Source organism: Cherax quadricarinatus, chromosome 11 (assembly GCF_038502225.1).
Source record: "Cherax quadricarinatus isolate ZL_2023a chromosome 11, ASM3850222v1, whole genome shotgun sequence".
Taxonomy (NCBI): domain Eukaryota; kingdom Metazoa; phylum Arthropoda; class Malacostraca; order Decapoda; family Parastacidae; genus Cherax; species Cherax quadricarinatus.
The window spans coordinates 37623589-37644331 of record NC_091302.1 but is presented as its reverse complement, the minus strand read 5'-3'; the positions used below and the strand labels follow the sequence as shown (position 1 = coordinate 37644331).

General features: G+C 39.4%; 1 protein-coding gene across 1 annotated transcript in view; it reads right to left on the bottom strand.

The window, feature by feature from the left end:
- The window catches only part of LOC128687594 (uncharacterized), a 105429-nt gene that overhangs the window by 7993 nt on the left and 76693 nt on the right, over positions 1–20743 (bottom strand). The window contains exons 3-4 of the mRNA XM_053775135.2: positions 19244–19374; positions 6353–6529 (exon numbers count right to left, since the gene is read on the bottom strand). Coding sequence (XP_053631110.2) covers positions 6353–6529; positions 19244–19374 — 308 coding nt within the window. The remainder of the gene's footprint in view (positions 1–6352; positions 6530–19243; positions 19375–20743) is intronic.

Below are 20743 nucleotides of genomic sequence, written 5' to 3'. Positions count from 1 at the left end.
CCCAAAATCATATACAGTGGACCCCCGCTTTACGATCAGCTCCCAATGCGACCAATTATGTAAGTGTAAGTGTATTTATGTAAGTGCGTTTGTACGTCTATGTTTGGGGGTCTGAAATGGACTAATCTAATTCACAATATTCCTTATGGGAACAAATTCGTTCAGTACTGGCACCTGAACATACTTCTGGAATGAAATATCGTAAACCGGGGGTCCACTGTACTACTAGCCTTCGTAACTTTTCTTTAGAATCTCTCAAAAGCACAGTATTGCCAGCAAAAAGTAACTGTGTCAACTCCCATTTTGTATCTGATTCTCCATAATTTAATCCCACCCCTCTCCCCAACACCCTTGCATTTACTCTTCTACAACCCCATCTATAAGTACTGTATATTAAACAACCACGGCAACATTACACATCCCTGTCTAAGACCTACTTTTCCTGGGAAGTAGTCTCCCTCTCTTCTACACACCCTAACCTGAGCCTCACTATCCTCATAAAACCTCTTCACAGCATTTAGTAACTTACTACCTATTCCATATACTGTACTTGCAACATCTGCCACACTGCTTCCCTATCTACTCTATCATATACCTTTTCTAAATCCATAAATGCAATGAAAACTTCCCTACCTTTATCTAAATACTGTTCACATATATGCTTCAATGTAAACATGATCTACACATCCCCTACCCACTCTAAAGCCTCCTTGCTCATCTGCAATCCTGCTCTCTGACTTACCTCTAATTCTTTCAATAATAACCCTACCATACACTTTACCTGGTATACTGGTAAATTACTTCTTCTATAATTTTTACAATCTCTTTTGTCCCCCTTCCTTTTATATAAAGGAATTATACACTCTCTGCCAATCCCTAGGTAACCTCCCCTCTTTCATACATTTATTAAACAAAAATATCAACCACTCCAACACTATCTCCCCCTGCTTTTAACATTTCTGTCACAATTCCATCCGTTCCAGCTGCTTTACCCCCTTTCATCCTGCATAATGCCTCACACATTTCACCCACACTCACATCCTGCTCTTCTTCACTCCTAAAGGATGTTATACCTCCCTGACCAGTGCATGAAATTACTGCCTCCCTTTCTTCATTGACATCTGAAAGTTCCTCAAAATATTCCCGCCATCTACCCAATACCTTCAGCTCCCCATCAACTAACTCCTCCTACTCTGTTTTTAACTGACAAATCCATTTGTTCCCTAGTCTTTCTTAACTTGTTTATCTCACTCCAAATTTTTTTCTTATTCTCAGCAAAATTTCTTGACAGTGCCTCTCTCTCACTATCATTTGCTCTCCTTTTGCACTCTCTCACACCACTCTCTTCACCTTTCTTTTACTCTCCATAAACTGTCCTTCTTATATCACTTCTGCTTAATTATGATAACTATGCTTATGTGCACCTGTACCTAAGTAAACATACATACTGTGCTAGCGTGCAGGTACACATTAAAATCAACAAGTGTCTTATGTCTCGAGGATGCCATATTAATAATGATGATAATAATACTCAATAATAATCACTCTGTAGGTAGTAAGTTGGTAGACAGCAACCATCCAGGGGGATACTACCATTCTGCCAAGCGAGTGTAAAATGAAAGCCTGTAATTGTTTTACATGATGGTAGGATTGCTGGTGTCTTTTGTCTGTCTCATAAATATACAAGATTACAGGTATGTCTTCCTACTTCTTCTTACACTTAGGTCACACTACACATACATGTACAAGCATATATATACACACCCCTCTGGGTTTTCTTCTATTTTCTTTCTAGTTCTTGTTCTTGTTTATTTCCTCTTATCTCCATGGGGAAGTGGAACAGAATTCTTCCTCCGTAAGCAAGGGGCTAGTAACCCCTTCTCCTGTATATACTATTACTAAATGTAAAAGGAGAAGCTTTTGTTTTTCCTTTAGGGCCACCCCGCCTCGGTGGGATATGGCCGGTGTGTTGAAAGAAGAATAATCACTCTAAGGCACATTATATGTTGTATATTACATTAATACAGTGGACCAACGATGGCATCGTAGAACGTTAAATCCGACTAGCGATACATCTTAACGCAAAAATTTTGCCTCAACTAGTGCTAAAAAACTCGACCAACACGATTCGTTCCGCTCGAGATGCGTCCACGTGTGGCCTGCGCAGTGTTTACAAGCCAGCCACCGCGGTCGCATCCAAACATACAATCGGAACATTTCATATTATCACAGCGTCACCATGGGCCCCAAGAAAGCTTCTAGTGCCATCCCTGTGATAAAAAGGGTGAGAATTAGTATGGAAATTAAGAAAGTTTGAAGGGTTTGGAGCTAACCCTGAGATGCCTATGCCAGTTGTGGAATCCATGGTGCCTACTTCAAAAATTAAGGAAATGTGTGCAAAGTGGGTTGAACTGCAAACCTTTATGGATGAAAATCACCCTAACACAGCTATTGCAAGCCGTGCTGGTGACTATTACAATGACAACGTTGTGGCCCATTTTAGACAAATCGTAAAATAACGGGAGGTACAGAGCTCTATGGACAGATATGTTGTGCGACAGAGGTCCAATGACTCTCAAGCTGGTCCTAGTGGCATTAAAAGAAGAAGTGAAGTAACCCTGGAAAAGGACTTAACACCTCAAGTCCTAATGGAAGGGGATTCCCCTTCTAAACACTAACACCATCCACACACTCCCCTCCTCCCATCCCATCAATCACCACCAGATCTTCAATAAAGGTAAGTGCCATGCAATTTTACATGTCTTCTTCAGTTTGTGTGTATTAAAATTAACATTTCATGTGGTAAATTTTTTTTTTTTCAATACTTTGGGGTGTCAGGAACGGATTAATTTGATTTCCATTATTTTTTATGGGGAAAATTAACTCGAATAACAATAATTTTGACTAACGATGAGCTCTCAGGAACGGATTAATGTCGTTGGTCGAGGGTCCACTGTATACACATTTTCATTAATCCACCTATGATATTTTTTCAAAATTATATAAACACACTATGTAATTTTTTTTTTTTAACCCTTTCAGGGTCCATCCCGTAGATCTATGGCTTTACGTTCAGGGTCCAAACCGTAGGTCTACGGCATGAGCTCAGCTCACTCTGATAAACTGTAAGTGGTACATTTGGGCCTAGATATGAGAGAATACATCTATGAGGTATGTGTGCATCACATAAAACAGATCCTGCAGCACACTGTGTATAATGAGAGAAAAAAACTGAAATCATGATTTTTCGATTAAAACAGCGACTTTGCAGTGTTTTTTCGTATGTTTTTTATAGTTGTATTTGCGATTTCTTGGTCTCATTTGATAGAATGGAAGACATATTACAGAAATAGAGATGATTTTGATTGGATTTAGCACTGGAAATGGCTTGAAACTGAGCTCAAAGTAGCAGAAATGTTAAATTTTTGCCGATATTCAAGAGTAAACAAACGACCTCACACGTCTAATACACACCAACTGGTGGGTCTAATATGCATTCACAAATATGGTGATGATATTTATACAATTATTACAGTATTGCATAACAGTAAATCTTCTATTTTTTGGTGTGAATAAAAATTCATTATGTGAATAAAAAATCGAAATGGAATTTATTTGTAAAGCCTCAAAATGTAACTAATGAACAGAGGAAATGTTAGTTTAGTTCCAGGAATGCCTACATTGTTTATTCTGGACCCTATTTTGAAATTGGAATATTTTGAACTTTGTGTTAAATTGGCCAAATTAACAATTTCCTATCACTTTAATTTGTAGTTGAAACAGTTGACTTGGCGATTTCTTGTGCTCAATCGATAGAATAGAAGTAATACTAGTGAAATAGCTAAGAATTTGGTTGACTGGAATAATGTAATTGGCCTAAAATGGGAGTCATAGCTGGCAAAATCGCTGATTCGTAAATATCGCTGACACATCAAAATTCGCGAGAGCATAATTTCGTCAATTTTCCATCAAATTTCATACTTTTTTTTTTTCACAGTTGCTCTTTGCTGATGACACTGTGCTCTTGGGAAATTCTTAAGAGAAGTTGCAAAGGTTGGTAGATGAATTTGGTAGGGTATGTAAAAAAAAAAAATTAAAAGTGAATACAGGAAAAAGTAAGGTTATGAGGATAACAAAAAGATTAGGTGATGAAAGATTGAATATCAGATTGGAGGGAGAGAGTATGGAGGAGGTGAATGTATTCAGATATTTGGGAGTGGACGTGTCAGCGGATGGGTCTATGAAAGATGAGGTGAATCATAGAATTGATGAGGGGAAAAGGGTAAGCGGTGCACTTAGGAGTCTGTGGAGACAAAGAACTTTGTCCTTGGAGGCAAAGAGGGGAATGTACGAGAGTATAGTTTTACCAACACTCTTATATGGGTGTGAAGCATGGGTGATGAATGTTGCAGCGAGGAGAAGGCTGGAGGCAGTGGAGATGTCATGTCTGAGGGCAATGTGTGGTGTGAATATAATGCAGAGAATTCGTAGTTTGGAAGTTAGGAGGAGGTGCGGGATTGCCAAAACTGTTGTCCAGAGGGCTGAGGAAGGGTTGTTGAGGTGGTTCGGACATGTAGAGAGAATGGAGCGAAACAGAATGACTTCAAGAGTGTATCAGTCTGTAGTGGAAGGAAGGCGGGGTAGGGGTCGGCCTAGGAAAGGTTGGAGGGAGGGGGTAAAGGAGGTTTTGTGTGTGAGGGGCTTGGACTTCCAGCAGGCATGTGTGAGCATGTTTGATAGGAGTGAATTGAGACAAATGGTTTTTAATACTTGACGTGCTGTTGGAGTGTGAGCAAAGTAACATTTATGAAGGGATTCAAGGAAACTGGCAGGCTGGACTTGAGTCCTGGAGATGGGAAGTATAGTGCCTGCACTCTGAAGGAGGGGTGCTAATGTTGCAGTTTAAAAACTGTAGTGTAAAGCATCCTTCTGGCAAGACAGTGATGGAGTGAATGATGGTGAAAGTTTTCTTTTTCAGGCCACCCTGCCTTGGTGGGAATCGGCCAGTGTGCTAATAAAAATATAAAAAAATATGAGATGCTTTTCCAACTGTCTTGTCAGAGTGTTGGAAAGAATAACGTTTTCTATAGTTCAACACCAATGAAAATGTGTATACAATAATATTACTGAGAGTAACTGTAGAAAATTATTCCTTTTGTATGCCTTCACTTTGAGCATCATTTCTTCTAAAAATGGTGTTACATGAGAATGGGAGTATGTATTGCTCTTTATTTATTCTATACCAATGTGGAGACAACTTGTACACAATGTAAAGTGTTTGTATTATGGTATAATGCAAACATGTATGAACCAAAACCAGATGTGTTCGTCTGTTTGTTTACACACTCCGCATCTCTGTCCTTTCATTTACTCATTCTCTCTCTCTCTCTCTCTCTCTCGTTTATTTGTTTTATCTTGTTTACTCACGTCTTGCTCTACATTAAGACTACAAATATTTTAAGGTAAGTAATGAGTGAACTGTATATGCATTTTATTGCTCCGGGATGTTCTAAATGTCGTAGTATAATACGTGTGGGTGGAGTGGCCTGGCCTGGCTACCATACCTACCACATCTGGCATCTTACAATAAATACTACTCATCTCAACCTACATTAAGACTACAAATATTTTAAGATAAGTAATGAGTGTACTATATGTGTATTTTACTTTTTTATTGTTTTTAATGCCTGGTTCTATTGCTAACTTAATAAATGTTAGTGTAAACTTAAAATCCAGCATTTATAAGTGGAAAAAAAGGGCACCCCATTTTATGGTGATGTCCACTTTACGGCAATAGCCTGGAACCTAACCTGCCATGTAAGTGGGGCCCTACTGTATAGTACACACATCACTTATCTTAAAATATTTTCATCCCTAGCTTATAGTGAGTGGCAAATATATTTAATGTAGAAAGTCTGAATAAATGAAGAATGGGTATAACTGAAAACTGCTGCATTAGCAAAATGCTGTAAAGCAGGGCCCACCTGTTTAGAGGTCTGGTGGTATACTGCAACTTCATATTCTCAATGAGAGCCCCTTTGCTGCAGCAAGAGCCCCCCCCCCCCTTGAAGGGGCGAGATCCTATAGAGAATATTCTTTCCTTGCCTTGTATAGATGTAATGATCAAGCACTGCAGTGAACAATAAGTGACAAACCCAGAATATAAGTTGCAATAAGTGACACCCAGAATATAAGATGGAGATGAACCTTTGATGAGCTGATAGTTTATTGAAGGCTGGAGGCTGAAACTCAAATTGTGTAAAATCCAGAGGTGTTATCAAATTAAAAAAGGTGTAGAAAGACCAAAGGAGTTTAACTTTATTAGTTTCTGTAGTGCTACATTTCAACTTACCTTATGGTCCCGCAGACTGAACGTCAGAACATCAGGCTCAGCTGTAATTAATTTTCGAGGCTCTTTGAGGGGAAAGTCCCCAAGTGCTCGTGAGGTAGCGAGAATTCCTGCAACTCGCCAAACCCCTGTGAACGTGATAAAACCACCAGCTTCCTTAATCCTCCGACGCTCTTTTAGCTGTAAGAAATGCAAAGATTGATTAACAGCAAAAGCACATAATATTTATATCCATTTTGTAAGCAAGTGTTTAATGCTTTTAGTAACTTTATAGACTCAAATCACTTGTTTACTTAATTAAACAATAAATCGGTTTTTATTACCCAAGATTTTCCCCCAGACATTCTTTTCACACAGCTTTATCTACAGTACACAATACAAAAAAAGAATATTTTTTTTATTACTTGTGCATCAATCAACACACAGCATAGAGACCATAATGGAAGTACAGGTACATGTATATATAATGGCATTGTTGGGATATTCTAGACTAATTCATCATCAAATGATACCTTTGTACAGTGGACCCTCGGCTAGCACCTGCATTGGCTAATGCCAAATTTGGCTAACACCTCGATTTGGCGTAAAAAAATTGGCTTGGCTAACGCCAAAAAACTTGGTTAAGAGCTTTCGTCCCAAACGTGTCGGCACGGTGCCTTGAGCGGGCCCAGCCACTCACTTTGTGTACCAGCCAGTGTGCCATTATTTACAAAGCCAGTGATGATTATTCCGCGCATACATGCGATATATTTTGTATTATTCCATTGTTTTTGGTGCTTTTAACTGCTAAATAAGCCACCATGGGCCCCAAGAAAGCTTCTAGTGCCAGCCCTATGGTAAAGAATGTGAGAAACGCATATAATTTGAGAAAAAGTTTGTAGAAAAATACGAAAGTGGTGGTGGTAGAGGGTGGTAGTGGTTGTGGTGGTAGAGGGTGGTAGTGATGGTGGTAGAGGGTTGTAGTGGTGGTGGTAGAGGGTGGTAGCGATTGTGATGGTGGTAGAGGGTGGTAGTGTGTGGCAGTGATGGTGGTAGTGTGTGGCAGCAATGGTGGTAGAGGGTGGTAGTGGTGGTGGTGGAAGAGGGCAGTAGTGGTTGTGATGGTGGTATGGTATGATAGGCATGGTGAGGCTGCCAGCTGACAGAAAAGCGGCTGAAAAATATGTGCAGGACTTTAACCCTTTGAGGGTTTCGGCTGTACTAGTACGGCTAACGACCCAGGGTTTTTGACATACTAGTACGCCTAAATTCTAGCGCCCTCAAATCTAGTGGGAGAAAGCTGGTAGGACTACATATGAAAGAATGGGTCTATGTGGTCAGTGTGCACAGTATAAAAAAAATCCTGCAGCACACAGTGCATAATGAGAAAAAAAAAAAGACCGTTTTTTTTGGAATAAAACAGCGACTTTGCACTGTATTTTCGTATGGTATTTATAGTTGTATTCTAGTTTTCTTGGTCTCATTTTATAGAATGGAAGACATATTACAGAAATTGAGATGATTTTGACTGGTTTTACAATGAAAAGTACCTTGAAATTGAGCTCAAAGTAGCAGAAATGTTCGATTTTTACCAAAGTTCAAAAGTAAACAAATCATGCCAAGCGTCCAATACACGTCAACTGGCGAGTCTAATATTCTTTCACAAGTGCGCCAATATTATTTATACCATTCTTTTACACTAATGCAGTAGTCTGCATAACAGTAAATCTTCTATTTTTTGTGAGAATAAAAATTCAAAGTGGAAAGCAAAAGAATGTAAGAGGGGCCTTGAGACGTGACTAATGAACAGAGGAAATGTCATTTTAGTGCCAGGAATGTCTTTCTTGTTTATTCTGGACCCTATTCAGAAATTGGCATTTTTTGAAATTTGTGTGAAATTGGCAAAATTGCTAAATTCTGACCACTGTACTGGATAGTTGAAATTGATAAATGGGTGGTTTCTTGCACTCATTCGATAGAAAAAATGGAGTTCTAGCGAAATATTCATGTTTTTTGTCGAATAGTACAGTGGAATTGGCCGAAAATGGGGCTCAAAGTGGACAAGATCGCCGATGCATAAACATCGCCGAGACCGCTAACTTCGCGAGAGCCTTAAGTTTTCCATCAAATTTCAAACTTTTGGTGTCATTATGATTGGGAAAAGATTCTCTATCTTTTCATAAGAGAAATTATTATTTTTTTTTTTTTAATTTGGCCAACCCTGAGAACAAGTCTCGGAGAGGGCCTGTCGACCCTCAAAGGGTTAAGTGGTACATAGAGGCTGAAAAATTAAAACCCCAACGAGTGTTCAATTGTGACGAGACAGGCCTGTTTAGGAAGAAAATGACAAACAGGACCTACATTACTCAGGAGGAAAAGGCACTCCCAAGACAAAAGCCAGAAAAGGACTCGTTACTGAAGTCTTTATGGAAGGGGATTCCCCTTCCAAACAATAGAACACCTTCATCCTCTGCCCTCCTCAAGTCTCATCACTCATCAACAAGTCCACAATAAAGGTAAGTGTGATGTTATTATTGTTTTATTCTTCATGTATCATTGTTTTCTGTGTAGGGAAATGTATATTTCATGTAAAAAATTATTTTGTTTAATACTTTTGGGTGTCTGGAACGGATTAACTGGATTTCCATTGTTATGGGGAAAATTAACCCTTAAATGGTCCAAACGTATATATACGTTCTTACGCGTAGTGCCCCAAATGTATATGTACGTTTTATTTTTTCTGCCTTCAAATTTGGCACGATTGGCCTGAGATGCCTTGTCAGCATAGAATGGGTTCTAACACTCAGTGTGTGTGGTATTAAAAAAATCTGGGACCACTTAATACCTTGTGGGAGCACCAGCTAGAGAAAACAGTGCGGCAAACACCAAGGATTCACTGATGTAATGTCATATTAACCCTTTGAGGGTCGACAGGCCCTCTCCGAAACTCGTTCTCAGGGTCGGCCAAATTTCAAAAAAAAAAAAAATTATTTTTTCTTATGAAAAAATAGAGTATTTTTTTCTAAACATTATAGGCTAAACAAAAAAATTTTAACGTCAATACTTACCGAGATATGGAGGTGTGAAATTTGCCAAAATTGAACAACATATGGTAACATCGCCGACTGCCGTCACCCGGTATTTTTCTATTTACTTTTTTATGTACTATTTTCAATTTTTTTTCAATTTTTCTTTTTCTGAGTAACTTTTATGGCCTCTGAGGCCAACATGATCAGTATTTTGTAAGTTATTTCTTTTTCAATACTACACAATAAGGGCGTAAACACTGTTGTCATTATTTTGTTTACAGAAAATATTTACACAAACAAACAATATGAAATGTTGTTTATTACTATTTTTCTATATTTTATATACACATATACAGTCACAGGACATGTTTCTAGAAGTTCTGCAGCCTGTGGAACTCTTTGAAACATGGTGTCATGCACAGTGGAGTTTTGCACTCCTCACACATAAAACGAGTGTCTCTGCGTTGTCGTGGGCGTTTTTTTGTATGTGAACAGACGTAACACCTCTTCTGAGCCTTTTTCTTCAAAGCAGTAGCAGGCAGTTTTACCAGGAAGTGATCACCATGCTTCAGACGAGCAGGTAGTTGTTGATAATTTGGTGGGCGGTCAATTGCAGGTGCATTTCCTTGGTACTTGAATACTATTTGTCTGATGACAGACAAACAGAATTCGCCGTACTGTGGTTTGTTTCTGGTGCTCATCTTATACATATTATAAGCATTGAGCATGGAAATGTCCAGAAGATGGAAAAACAGTTTGATGTACCACTTATAACTCTTGCGAACACAATCAGCAAACCCAATCTGCATATCACATTTGTCCACTGAACGCATGTTGAAGGTGTAATCAATCACAGCTGCAGGTTTTAGAATGGGTTCATTTCTCTCTCTATGCTGCCTGCCACTGTCTGCCATTTCATTAGGGTGAATTGATGACAACAGTGTGACATCTCGTTTGTCATGCCACCGAAATGCCATGATGTCATTGGCAGCAAACGCCTGCACCTCACCTCTGCGAGTGCCAGCATCAAACCTGGGCATATGTTTTCGATTTGCACGCACTGTGCCACACACATCTGTCATGTTCACTCGCAAAAAATCACTGAGTGAGGGGCTTGTGTACCAGTTATCTGTATATAATATATGCCCCTTACCAAGGTATGGTTCTATCATTGTTCGAACCACATCACCTGAGATGCCCAATAACTTCCTGGTATTTTGCAATGTATAACTTCCAGTGTACACAATAATATCCAATACCAGACCACTGTAACAATCACAAAGCACAAACAACTTTATACCAAAGCGTTTCCTCTTGCTTGGTATGTACTGCTTGAAAGAGAGTCTTCCTTTGAACAGAATCAAAGACTCGTCAATTACAAGCTTCCTGAAGGGATAAAAATGAGTACTGAATTTCTGTTTCAGATACACAAACACATTCCTAATCTTATATAACCTGTCAGTTCTGTCAGGCCTGGTTTTATCTGAGAAGTGAAGCATACGTAACATTAGCACAAATCGATTCACTGGCATTATATCACTGAAACCTGGTGTTGCAATCATGGGGTCTGTTGACCAGTATGATTTCACTTTGTGCTTATACACATGTGGCATAAGCATTATTGTGGCAAAGAAAAGATACATCTCAGCCACAGTTGCCTCCTTCCATTGGTGTAGACGTGATTTTGGTGAAAGTATTGTGTTTGCCATGGTGTACTCGTAGTATGTGTTGCTTTCCATGACAATACTTTTCATCAGTGGTTCGTCAAAGAATAACTCGAAACATTCCAGTTCAGTGGCATTGTTCCCAAGTGCACAAGATGGCCGTATTCCACTTTGGCTGCCATCAAACTGGTGGGGATTTGGAACAAAATTGACAGCTTCCTGCCAATCCCAGGTGCGGTCTGCTGGTGGGTACTGGACAATGACAGGTGGTTGTGGTTGTGGAGGTTGTGGTTGTGGAGGCTGGTGTGGTGGGGGAGTGGGGGATGGTGGCCTTTGTTCTAGATCAGCTGAGGCAGCGGCGTGGCTGGCAGCGTGGGTGGCAGCATGGCCCACTGCTGGTGCCTCACCGCCGGCACCACTACCACCACGCACATTTTCCATCCCAATTGCAACAGTATCTTCGTCATTTTCACTGTCTGTTCCTGTTGTACAGCCACGGGATGTACTCCGAGATACACTCCTTCCCCTTGGTATAAGATATGGCACACTTCCAGAGCGCATATATCGTTGTATATACTGACGCTTCACTGGGGAATATTGCACTTCACTATCACTACTGGAACTAGTTTGAAGAGCTTGTAGTTCATATTCACTATCACTATCATCACCCATGCTCTCATCTGAGTCTGGGATTTGGGAAAATAGAAGTTTCCTCTTGGGTTCTGGAACAACTGAACGTGAACACGAGGGCCCAGCACCAGAGGTGGAAGGCTGAGGGTCGTCTGGGTTTTCTTCACTATTACCGATATTATGGTCATTAGTTTCGGTCAAAACCTCACTAAAACCACGAAACTCATCTTCACTGGCACTTCCATCACTATTAGAACTGTCACTGGGGAACAAAAGTGTCCCAATTCGCCGAGGAGTGAGGAGCTTCTTACCGCGAGGCATGGTGGACATTGTTTACTAAGAGGGCATTCCCACAATGCACCACTGGGTCCCAGATTTTTTTTCTACCGCGCACACTGACCACGCAGACCCATTCTCTCACACCTAGGCCTATCAGCCTTTTCGCGCGAGATTTGAGGCCGCTAGAATTTATGCGTACTAGTACGTCAAAAACCCCTACGCGTAAGACGTACTAGTACGACGAAAACCCTCAAAGGGTTAACACTCCTCTTTTAAGAGGAAAGTGATGTTAGCCCCAAGTTTAGGGTCTGTCTATCTCTGTCTTCCTCTGTCTACCTCTATCTCTGTTTGTGTGTGTGTGTGTGTGTGTGTGTGTCAATCTGTCTGTCTCTGTCTTTGTCTGTCTCTGTATCTCTTTCAATCTGTCTCCCTCTGTCTGTCTATCTCTGTCTCACAGGTACATATAAATACAAGTATACATCATGTAAATTACCTAGGATAACCCAAAAAATCCAGACAAAGTGCTATACTCTGCTTGAAGATGTGAGTAGACGTGATGACGACGCAGTCTTGTGGCTCTCTCTGAGACAGACCTATACGGATAGACAGACAGGGAGCTTGACAGACAGACAAATAGATAGACACGTTTGTGTACCAGCGAAAACAAAGTGAGGGTGATGCTCATCAAATATCATCTCTAATCTTTTCTTATCAGCTGCACCCTTCCCCACCCTCATGTATGCTCATCAAACATCAGCTCTTATCAGTTATCTCATCTTATCATGTCACTGTCAGGGGTGGACTTTGTTTTTCATGCTTCTAGGGAACTTCTTATTACCTATTATTATTATTACATATTATTCTTCTCCTCCTCCTCCTCCTCCTCCTCCTCCTCCTCCTCCTTCTCCTTCTCCTCCTCCTCCTCCTCCTTCTCCTTCTCCTCCTCCTCTTCCTCCCCCTCCTCCTCCTCCTCCTCCTCCTCCTCCTCCTCCTCCTCCTTTTCCTCCTCCTCTTCCTCCTTCTTTTCCTCCTCCTCTTCTTCCTCCTCCTCCTCCTCCTCCACCTCCTCTTCCTCCTCCTCCTCCTCCTCTTTGTCTTTCTCTTCCTCCTCCTCCTCTTTTCCTCCTTCTCCTCATTGTTATTATATACTTCCACATATCCAAAACATTGCTGGGACATATAAATACTTTGTATATATTCCAAGACAATAGTATATGGCTAAGGCAGGTGTAAATCTCCACCTGTCACTGTGTTTGTGATAATTTGAGTACAATTTCAGTACCTAATACTAGTGTCAGAACAAAGATTGGTTATAAAATGACAAGAACTACTACAAATTGTAATTATCAGAACATAAAAATTACATAAAATATGAAAAATAGAAAAAAAGGTATATCGGCAACACTTCTGCAAGCGGCAGGACTCGATGTTACTGTCACATGAGCATTCAGTGCCAACTTCTCGGCCTCATATCTCGGTAAGTACTGACCCTAAATTTTTTTTTCTAAAATACTTAAAAAAAAAGGGGTCTTTTTTCTATATAAAAAAAGATTTTTTTTTTTTTTAAAAATATTCGGGGCGCTGTGCGAGTCAACGTATATATACGTTTGGACCGTTTAAGGGTTAATTCAGTTAAAGGGTAGCTCTCTGGAACGGATTAAAGGCGTTAGCCGAGGGTCCACTGTATATTCACACATTAATAAATTAAAATATTGTGATTGTTTTGATTTACATTGGGTTTGATTACTCACCCAGAATACAGGTTTCCCTCAACATTCGCGAGGGTTAGGGGATCAAGAGCCTCGCGAATGTTGAAAAACCGTGAATGTTTGGTGCCCCAATATATTGTAGGGAAATATATTACAATACTGCTTCCTTAACTTGTTGAACCATGAATAATCATAAAATACATGAAAACATCATAAATTGTACTAAATATATACATGTTATGCTTTAATAACGTATGTTATTTAATAACATGTATGTTAATAACATGTATGTTATTAAATACCACAGACTCCGCCACTGCGAGTCCCTACTACCCTCCCTCCAACCCCCACAACTGGCAGCCAGCCCTCCCACCACTCAGTGTGGCGAGTGTTTTGTTTGTTCATTATTTGCTATTAAACTACAGAATAAATAATGTAAACCCATTCATGACTGCATATTGGAATGGCTATTACGAAAGGTATTAGACGGTGACATCATGTGTTTACTCTTGAACACAGCAAAGAATCGAACATTTCTGCTATTGCTAATAATAACAATAGTAATAATAATAATAATAATAATAATAATAATAATAATAATAATAATAATAATAATAAATACGATATAATTGAAGAAGGAAATTGTACAAAAATACGAGGGAGTGGTTGACACATCGTCAGTGTGACTTTGTTTATGCTGGAGTAAACATTAGTCTCCCTGCTCTTCCAAACATTTCACAATAATTCAGCGGTTGAGGCAGTGGTATTTAATAACATATATGTTATAAATAATAAGAGTACATGTTATTATTAATAACATGTATTATTATTAACGTGTATGTATTTAATAACATATATGTTATAAATAATAATAGTACATATTATTAATAACATGTATTATTATTAACATGCATGTTATTAAATACCATTGCCTCAATCACTGCCTCTACCACTCCAGTCACACTCAATCTACAAGCACCAAACACAATGAATTATTGTGAAATGTTTGGAAGAGCAGGGAGACTAATGTTCACTCCAGCATAAACAAAGTCACACTGACGATGTGTCAGCCACTCCCTCGTATTTTTGTACAATTTCCTTCTTCAATTATATCATATTTATTATTATTATTATTATTACTATTGTTATTATTAACTGTAGCAGAAATGTTTAATTCTCTGCAGTGTTCAAGAGTAAACACATGATGTCACCGTCTAATACCTGTCCGAATAGCCATTCCAATATGCAGTCATGAATGGGTTTACATTATTTATACTGTAGTTTAATAGCAAATAATGAACAAACAAAACACTCACCACACTGAGTGGTGGGAGGGCTGGCTGCCAGTTGCAGGGGTCGGAGGGAGGGTAGTAGGGACTCGCAGGTGGCGGGAAACTTAAATATGATTTGGCGGCTGGGAATTTGGTGGCTGGGAATTTGGCGGTTGGGAATTCGCGAATGTGTGAAGCCCGTGAAAGTTGAAAGCGTGAATGTTGAAGGAGACCTGTACACTTGGCTCCTATAGTTTCTTCACACTACAGTCTCTTAAAATTTCTTGTGCTGTGACAAGTCATGAGTAATGGTTCCTAAATTTCTGAGGTATGATTATTATATTCATTGGGCTATTGAAACTCTTCAGCCCTACTCTAACAATGACACTTTTGCTTCTCAGTACAGGCTGGCCGTCACTAATCCGGCAATCAGTTTATCCGGTTCTATCAGTAATCCGGCACTAATTTTGGCTAGCATAATTTAAAATTTCATCATTAAACTGACTCAGAAATTGTGCAGATGGTCGTAAATCCACAGCAGCAAGCCAGTGGAGGAGAAAGCAGTGATGAAAATGAGGAAGATGTAGCAGAAAGTCTCTCTATTGATAGGTTAACCCTTTCAAGGTCCGTGCCGTAGATCTACGCCAAAATTCTAGCGGCGTCAAATTTAGCGTGAGAAGGCTGGTAGGCCTACATCTGAGAGAACGGGTCTCCATGGTGTGTGTGCGCCATAACCAAAAATTCTAGGTGCTTGCATGGCATTGTGGGAACGCCACCTCAGTTACCTTTGTTCACCATGCCTCGTCGCAAGGCAGCTCTCAATCCAAGGTGAATTAGGACTCTCCTCTTCGTAACTGATAGTTCTGACTCTGACGGAAGTGGAAATGAAGAAGAATTCTATGGCTTTGATCAATTAGTGACCGAAAGGAATGACCAGGATATCAAAAATAGTGCAGAAAATCCTGACGATCCTCAATCTTCTACCCCTGGTGTGGGCACGTCTTAGTCATGTTAAATTGTACCTCGTCGCAAGAGAAAACTAATATTTTCACGTGGCCAGGCTTCAGACTTCAGTAATGATGATGGTAGTGATGTGGACTGTGATTTTATTGCTCTTGACGATCATTCGAATAGTGATAGAGAGGAATCATATTCACCAGTGAAGCGTTGGTATATACGCCGCCGCATGCGCTCAGGTAGTGATCTCTATGCAGTGCCCAGGGGACGGAGTACATCCCGTGGCCCTACACCAGGAATAGACAGTGAAAGTGAGGATGATGTGGCTACACTTGGCATGGATAGCCCACAGGCATCAGCAGGTGGTGGTATTGGTGGTGATAGTGGTAGTGGTGATGGTTGTGCCATGGCCATGAATGACTCACCAGCCCAGGCTGGGACCCACGCCGCTGGCTCCTCAGCTCAGGGAAAAAGTGGAGCGTCAGCCACCACCCCACCACAACCACAACCAGCTTATGATGTCCAGTATCCACCAGCAAACTGTATCTGGGATTGGCAGCAAAATCCCAATTTTGTTCCCAAGCTCCACCAATTTGATGACTCGCAAAGTGGAATCCTACCAACTTGTTCCCTTGGAAACACTGCAAATGAACTGGAATTCTTTGAACTATTCTTTGACAAGCCCTTGATGGAAACTATTGTCAGGGAAAGTAACAAGTATTTTGAGTACACCATGGCAAATACGATCATATCACCACAGCCAAGACTACACCGGTGGAAAGAGACAACTGTGGCTGAAATGTATTTCTTTCTGCAACAATAATGCTTATGCCTCGTGTCTATAAGCATAATATAAAATCATACTGGTCCACAGATCGGCTAATTTGTACCACGGCCTTCAGTGAAATCATCCCAGTGAACAGGGTTATCTTACTGTTACGTATGTTGCACTTCTCTGACAAAACCAGGCCTGACAGAAGTGACAGGTTATACAAGATTAGAAATGTTTTTATGTATCTGAAACAAAAGTTCAACATGTACTTTCATCCATTCAAGAATCTTGTAATTGACGAGTCTTTGATTTTGTTCAAAGGTAGATTGTCATTCAAGCAGTATATATGAAGCAAGAGGAAACGCTTTGGTATAAAACTGTTTGTACTGTGACTGTGACAGTGGCCTGGTATTGGATGTTATTGTATACACAGGAAGTAAAACATTGAAAGATACCAGGATGTTATTGGGTATCTCAGGTGACGTAGTGAGAAGCACGATGGCACCTTATCTTGGTAAGGGGCATACATTATATACTGATAACTGGTACACAAGCCCTTTACTCATTGATTTCTTGTGAGTGAACATGACAGATGTGTGTGGCACAGTGCATTCTAATCGTAAACATATGCCCAGGTTCAACGTAGGCACTCGTGCTGGTGAGGTGCAGGTGTTTACTGCCAATGACATCATGGTATTACGGTGGCATGACAAACAAGATGTCACATTGTTGACAACCATTCACCCTAACAAAATGCAAGACAGTGGCAAAGTTGATAGAGTGACTAATGAACATGTTTGAAAACCAGTGACATTGATTGATTATACACAAAACATGTGTTTGGTTGACAAATGTGACATGCAGATAGGCTTTGTTGATTGTGTTCAGAAGGGTTACAAGCGGTACATGAAACTTTTCTTCCATCTCATGGACATTTCAATGCTCAATGCATATAATATGTACCAAATGAAGACCGGCAACAGACCACCATATAGTGAATTTTGTTTGTCTGTTGTCAGACAACTCATGATGAAGTACCAGGTAACAACACCTATACAAAACCGTCTTTGAACTCCTTAGGAAATACCCAAGCGTTTGAGGAGAGAAGGTGATCATTTCATAATACAGCTTCCTGCAACTAAGAAGAAATTTGTTCAGAAGAGATGTGTTGTCTGTGCACAAACAAAACGACGGCAACAAAGACGCAAAGACACTCGCTTTATGTGTGAGGAATGTAAGGTACCTCTGTGCATGGTACCTTGTTTCAAGGAATTCCACAAGCTGCAGCAGTTCTAGAAACATGTCCAGTGACTGTACATATGTAAATATATAATAGAACATTAGTATTATACAACATTTGTGCATGTTGTATAATATTATAATAATAACCTTAGTAAGGTTATTGTGTTCAATACAGTGAGTGTATATATATACATTATATACAGTATTGGCCTCACAGGCCACAAATGTTACTAGAAAAAGAAAAAAATTAGAAAAGAAAAGATAAAAGTATAAAAAACGCAAAATAAAGAAATGTGATTCTGTGGAAATTGCTGATGTTGCCGCCACCCGGTCATTTTGGGTCAACTTCCCGCCTCTATATCTTGGTAAGTACTGATCAGAATTTTTTTTTTTGTTTTATTACCTTCACAAAAATATAATCTTTAATTCTGTAAGATTTTTTTTTTTTTTTTCAAAATTTCTTGGACATTGGGGCACCCTTTCAGATTTTGCCTTAAAACCCTGAAAGGGTTAATTAAGTGCATTCTAACCTAACCACTCTGTAATCCGGCAAACTCACTAATCCGGCACACCATAGATCCCAATGATGTGGGATTATTGATGGGTGACCTGTACAACACTTTTTCACAAAGAAAAAGATTATTCCCATCTGTGATGCTGCTTATGCAACTGAGAGAGTTTTTACTTTTTATTACCCTGGAGGTAGTTTTCTTAGTTGTGCACTACAACTGAAAATACTGGGGAACCTTTCAAGGAATTTTAAGGATGCCCAAAGAATACTGATTTTGTAATACATGATACAGTGATACAGATTATTTGCATGTACTGTAATAACCTCTTATGTTATTGACCTGAAGAAATGCACATTATTTAGTTTAATAAGTTTAGTTTAGTAAGCTATTTGAGAAGAAAACAGGGGTGAAGGTGTGTTCACTGGTAAAATCTGAATTAAAGTTTAATTTTCAACAACCTTTGATATACCTTTGAAGGTAAATGTTAAATTTTAAAAACTAATACTGTACAAAAATTTTATTTTTAGCAAAGCTAATACTGCACAAATTAAGTTCGAGTAGAATCTCTACATACACCTGACACCTTCTAGTTATCAAACCCTACTAAGCATAGAAAAATTTGTCTTTGATGAAAGGAAAGGATTTTTTATGAAGTTTTCTAGGAGGGAAAGTCATCAGGCCCACCAAAAAACTCATTTACCTAGTCAAAGGTAAATATTCTGTGGATTCCTAATTTCTAATGCTGTACTGTACTGAATGTACTTTTAGCCCATTAGATATTATATTTAGTGTCATTTACTCACTTCAAAATAGTATCTTGTTTCTACATACGAGTGTCTTTAGTCCTTACTTGATTTGGCTTATGATCAAATGAAAGTGGAATAGTTGATCCCTTGAGGTCGCCCATGACAGCTCTCGAGTCTCCTACATTGCCGATGATCAACAGTTCTCCATCTAAGACGGCGATCACGGCTGTAGTTCCTGATGGGATAAAGTACACTAAAGTGTAACAGTCATCCTCAACGTTTATACCTCCCCCCACTCCTAACCTTTCATGTGTGGGGAAGCACTTTTAAGATAAGCACAGACAATTACTGGAGAAAAACAAAGGTGTCAAGATATTCATTGACACCAAACCTTTCATAGTGTCATACATTACAGAGAAGTTCAACTAACAAACAACATGTGATCCTGGTGATTCAACTTGTGAACAAGTTGTTTGCAACTTGAGACTTATTTTTCTATAATAAACATTCATAAGTGCACATTGGTATTTGTAAATCAATTACAGTGGTACCCTGAGTTTCGGTCATAATTCGTTCCAGAAGGCTGTTAGAGTGATGTTACCGAACGAATTTGTTCCCATAAGGAATAACGTTAATTAGATTAGTCCATTTCAGACCCTCAAAAATACACTTACAAAAGCACTTACAATAATACACTTACATAATTGTTCGAGTTGGGAGCTGTATGAAACTCTGGGTACCAGTGCAGTTTTATAGGCCTCGTCAAATAAGTGCAGATGTTCGTTACTGGGGAGTGCATAAAACGGGACCCTGCTATGCAGTACAGGTCATTTTCAACTTACAAATGCTCAGATACACAAACTTACAAACTAGGCACTTAAGCACCAATTAAAGTTTCACAACTGTTGAACCACAGAACAAATGTGGGAAGTACAACCATCCTGTACATACATCTTTTTCTACACAAACAACTCGAGTGTAAGTTAAAAATTCAAGAACACAAATAGTTTATGAGCTGAAAGCCTCCTGTAATATACTACACACAAGTAAAGGCCTCAATCTGTCTCGCCCACACACAAACTTGAACTAAATAAAAGATTTTCCGATACAGGTACAACAATGATTATCTGGTAATGTATGGGCCAGCAACCTCTTTTGTTCCAGACAAAATTACAAGACTAGTTTTTTGTCAGACTAATTTACTGGGTGGCCACAGATGGCATTATATATAGCACATATTCACTTAGGCTGTTTACACTAAAGTTGTTGGTGGTGATCCCTGGATTTTGTGCAATTCTTAGGGTATTTTGATTACAATTAACCCTAGCTATGGTTAGGGTTAACTAAGTGTCACAAAAGAATAACGTTCCTTATTTATAAGCTCTTGTTCTGACACAAAGGAACAACATTCCCATGTGTCAGAACAAGAGCTAATAAATTTTTATTTGATGTACAACAAATTATACAGAGACAGATCAAAGCACCTGAAATTACTTCACTTGGATAAAATATTTAACTCTTTCAGGGTTCCCAACGTACTAGTACGGCTTACGCACCAAGGATATTGACGTACTAGTATGCCTAAATTCTAGCGCCTTGAAATC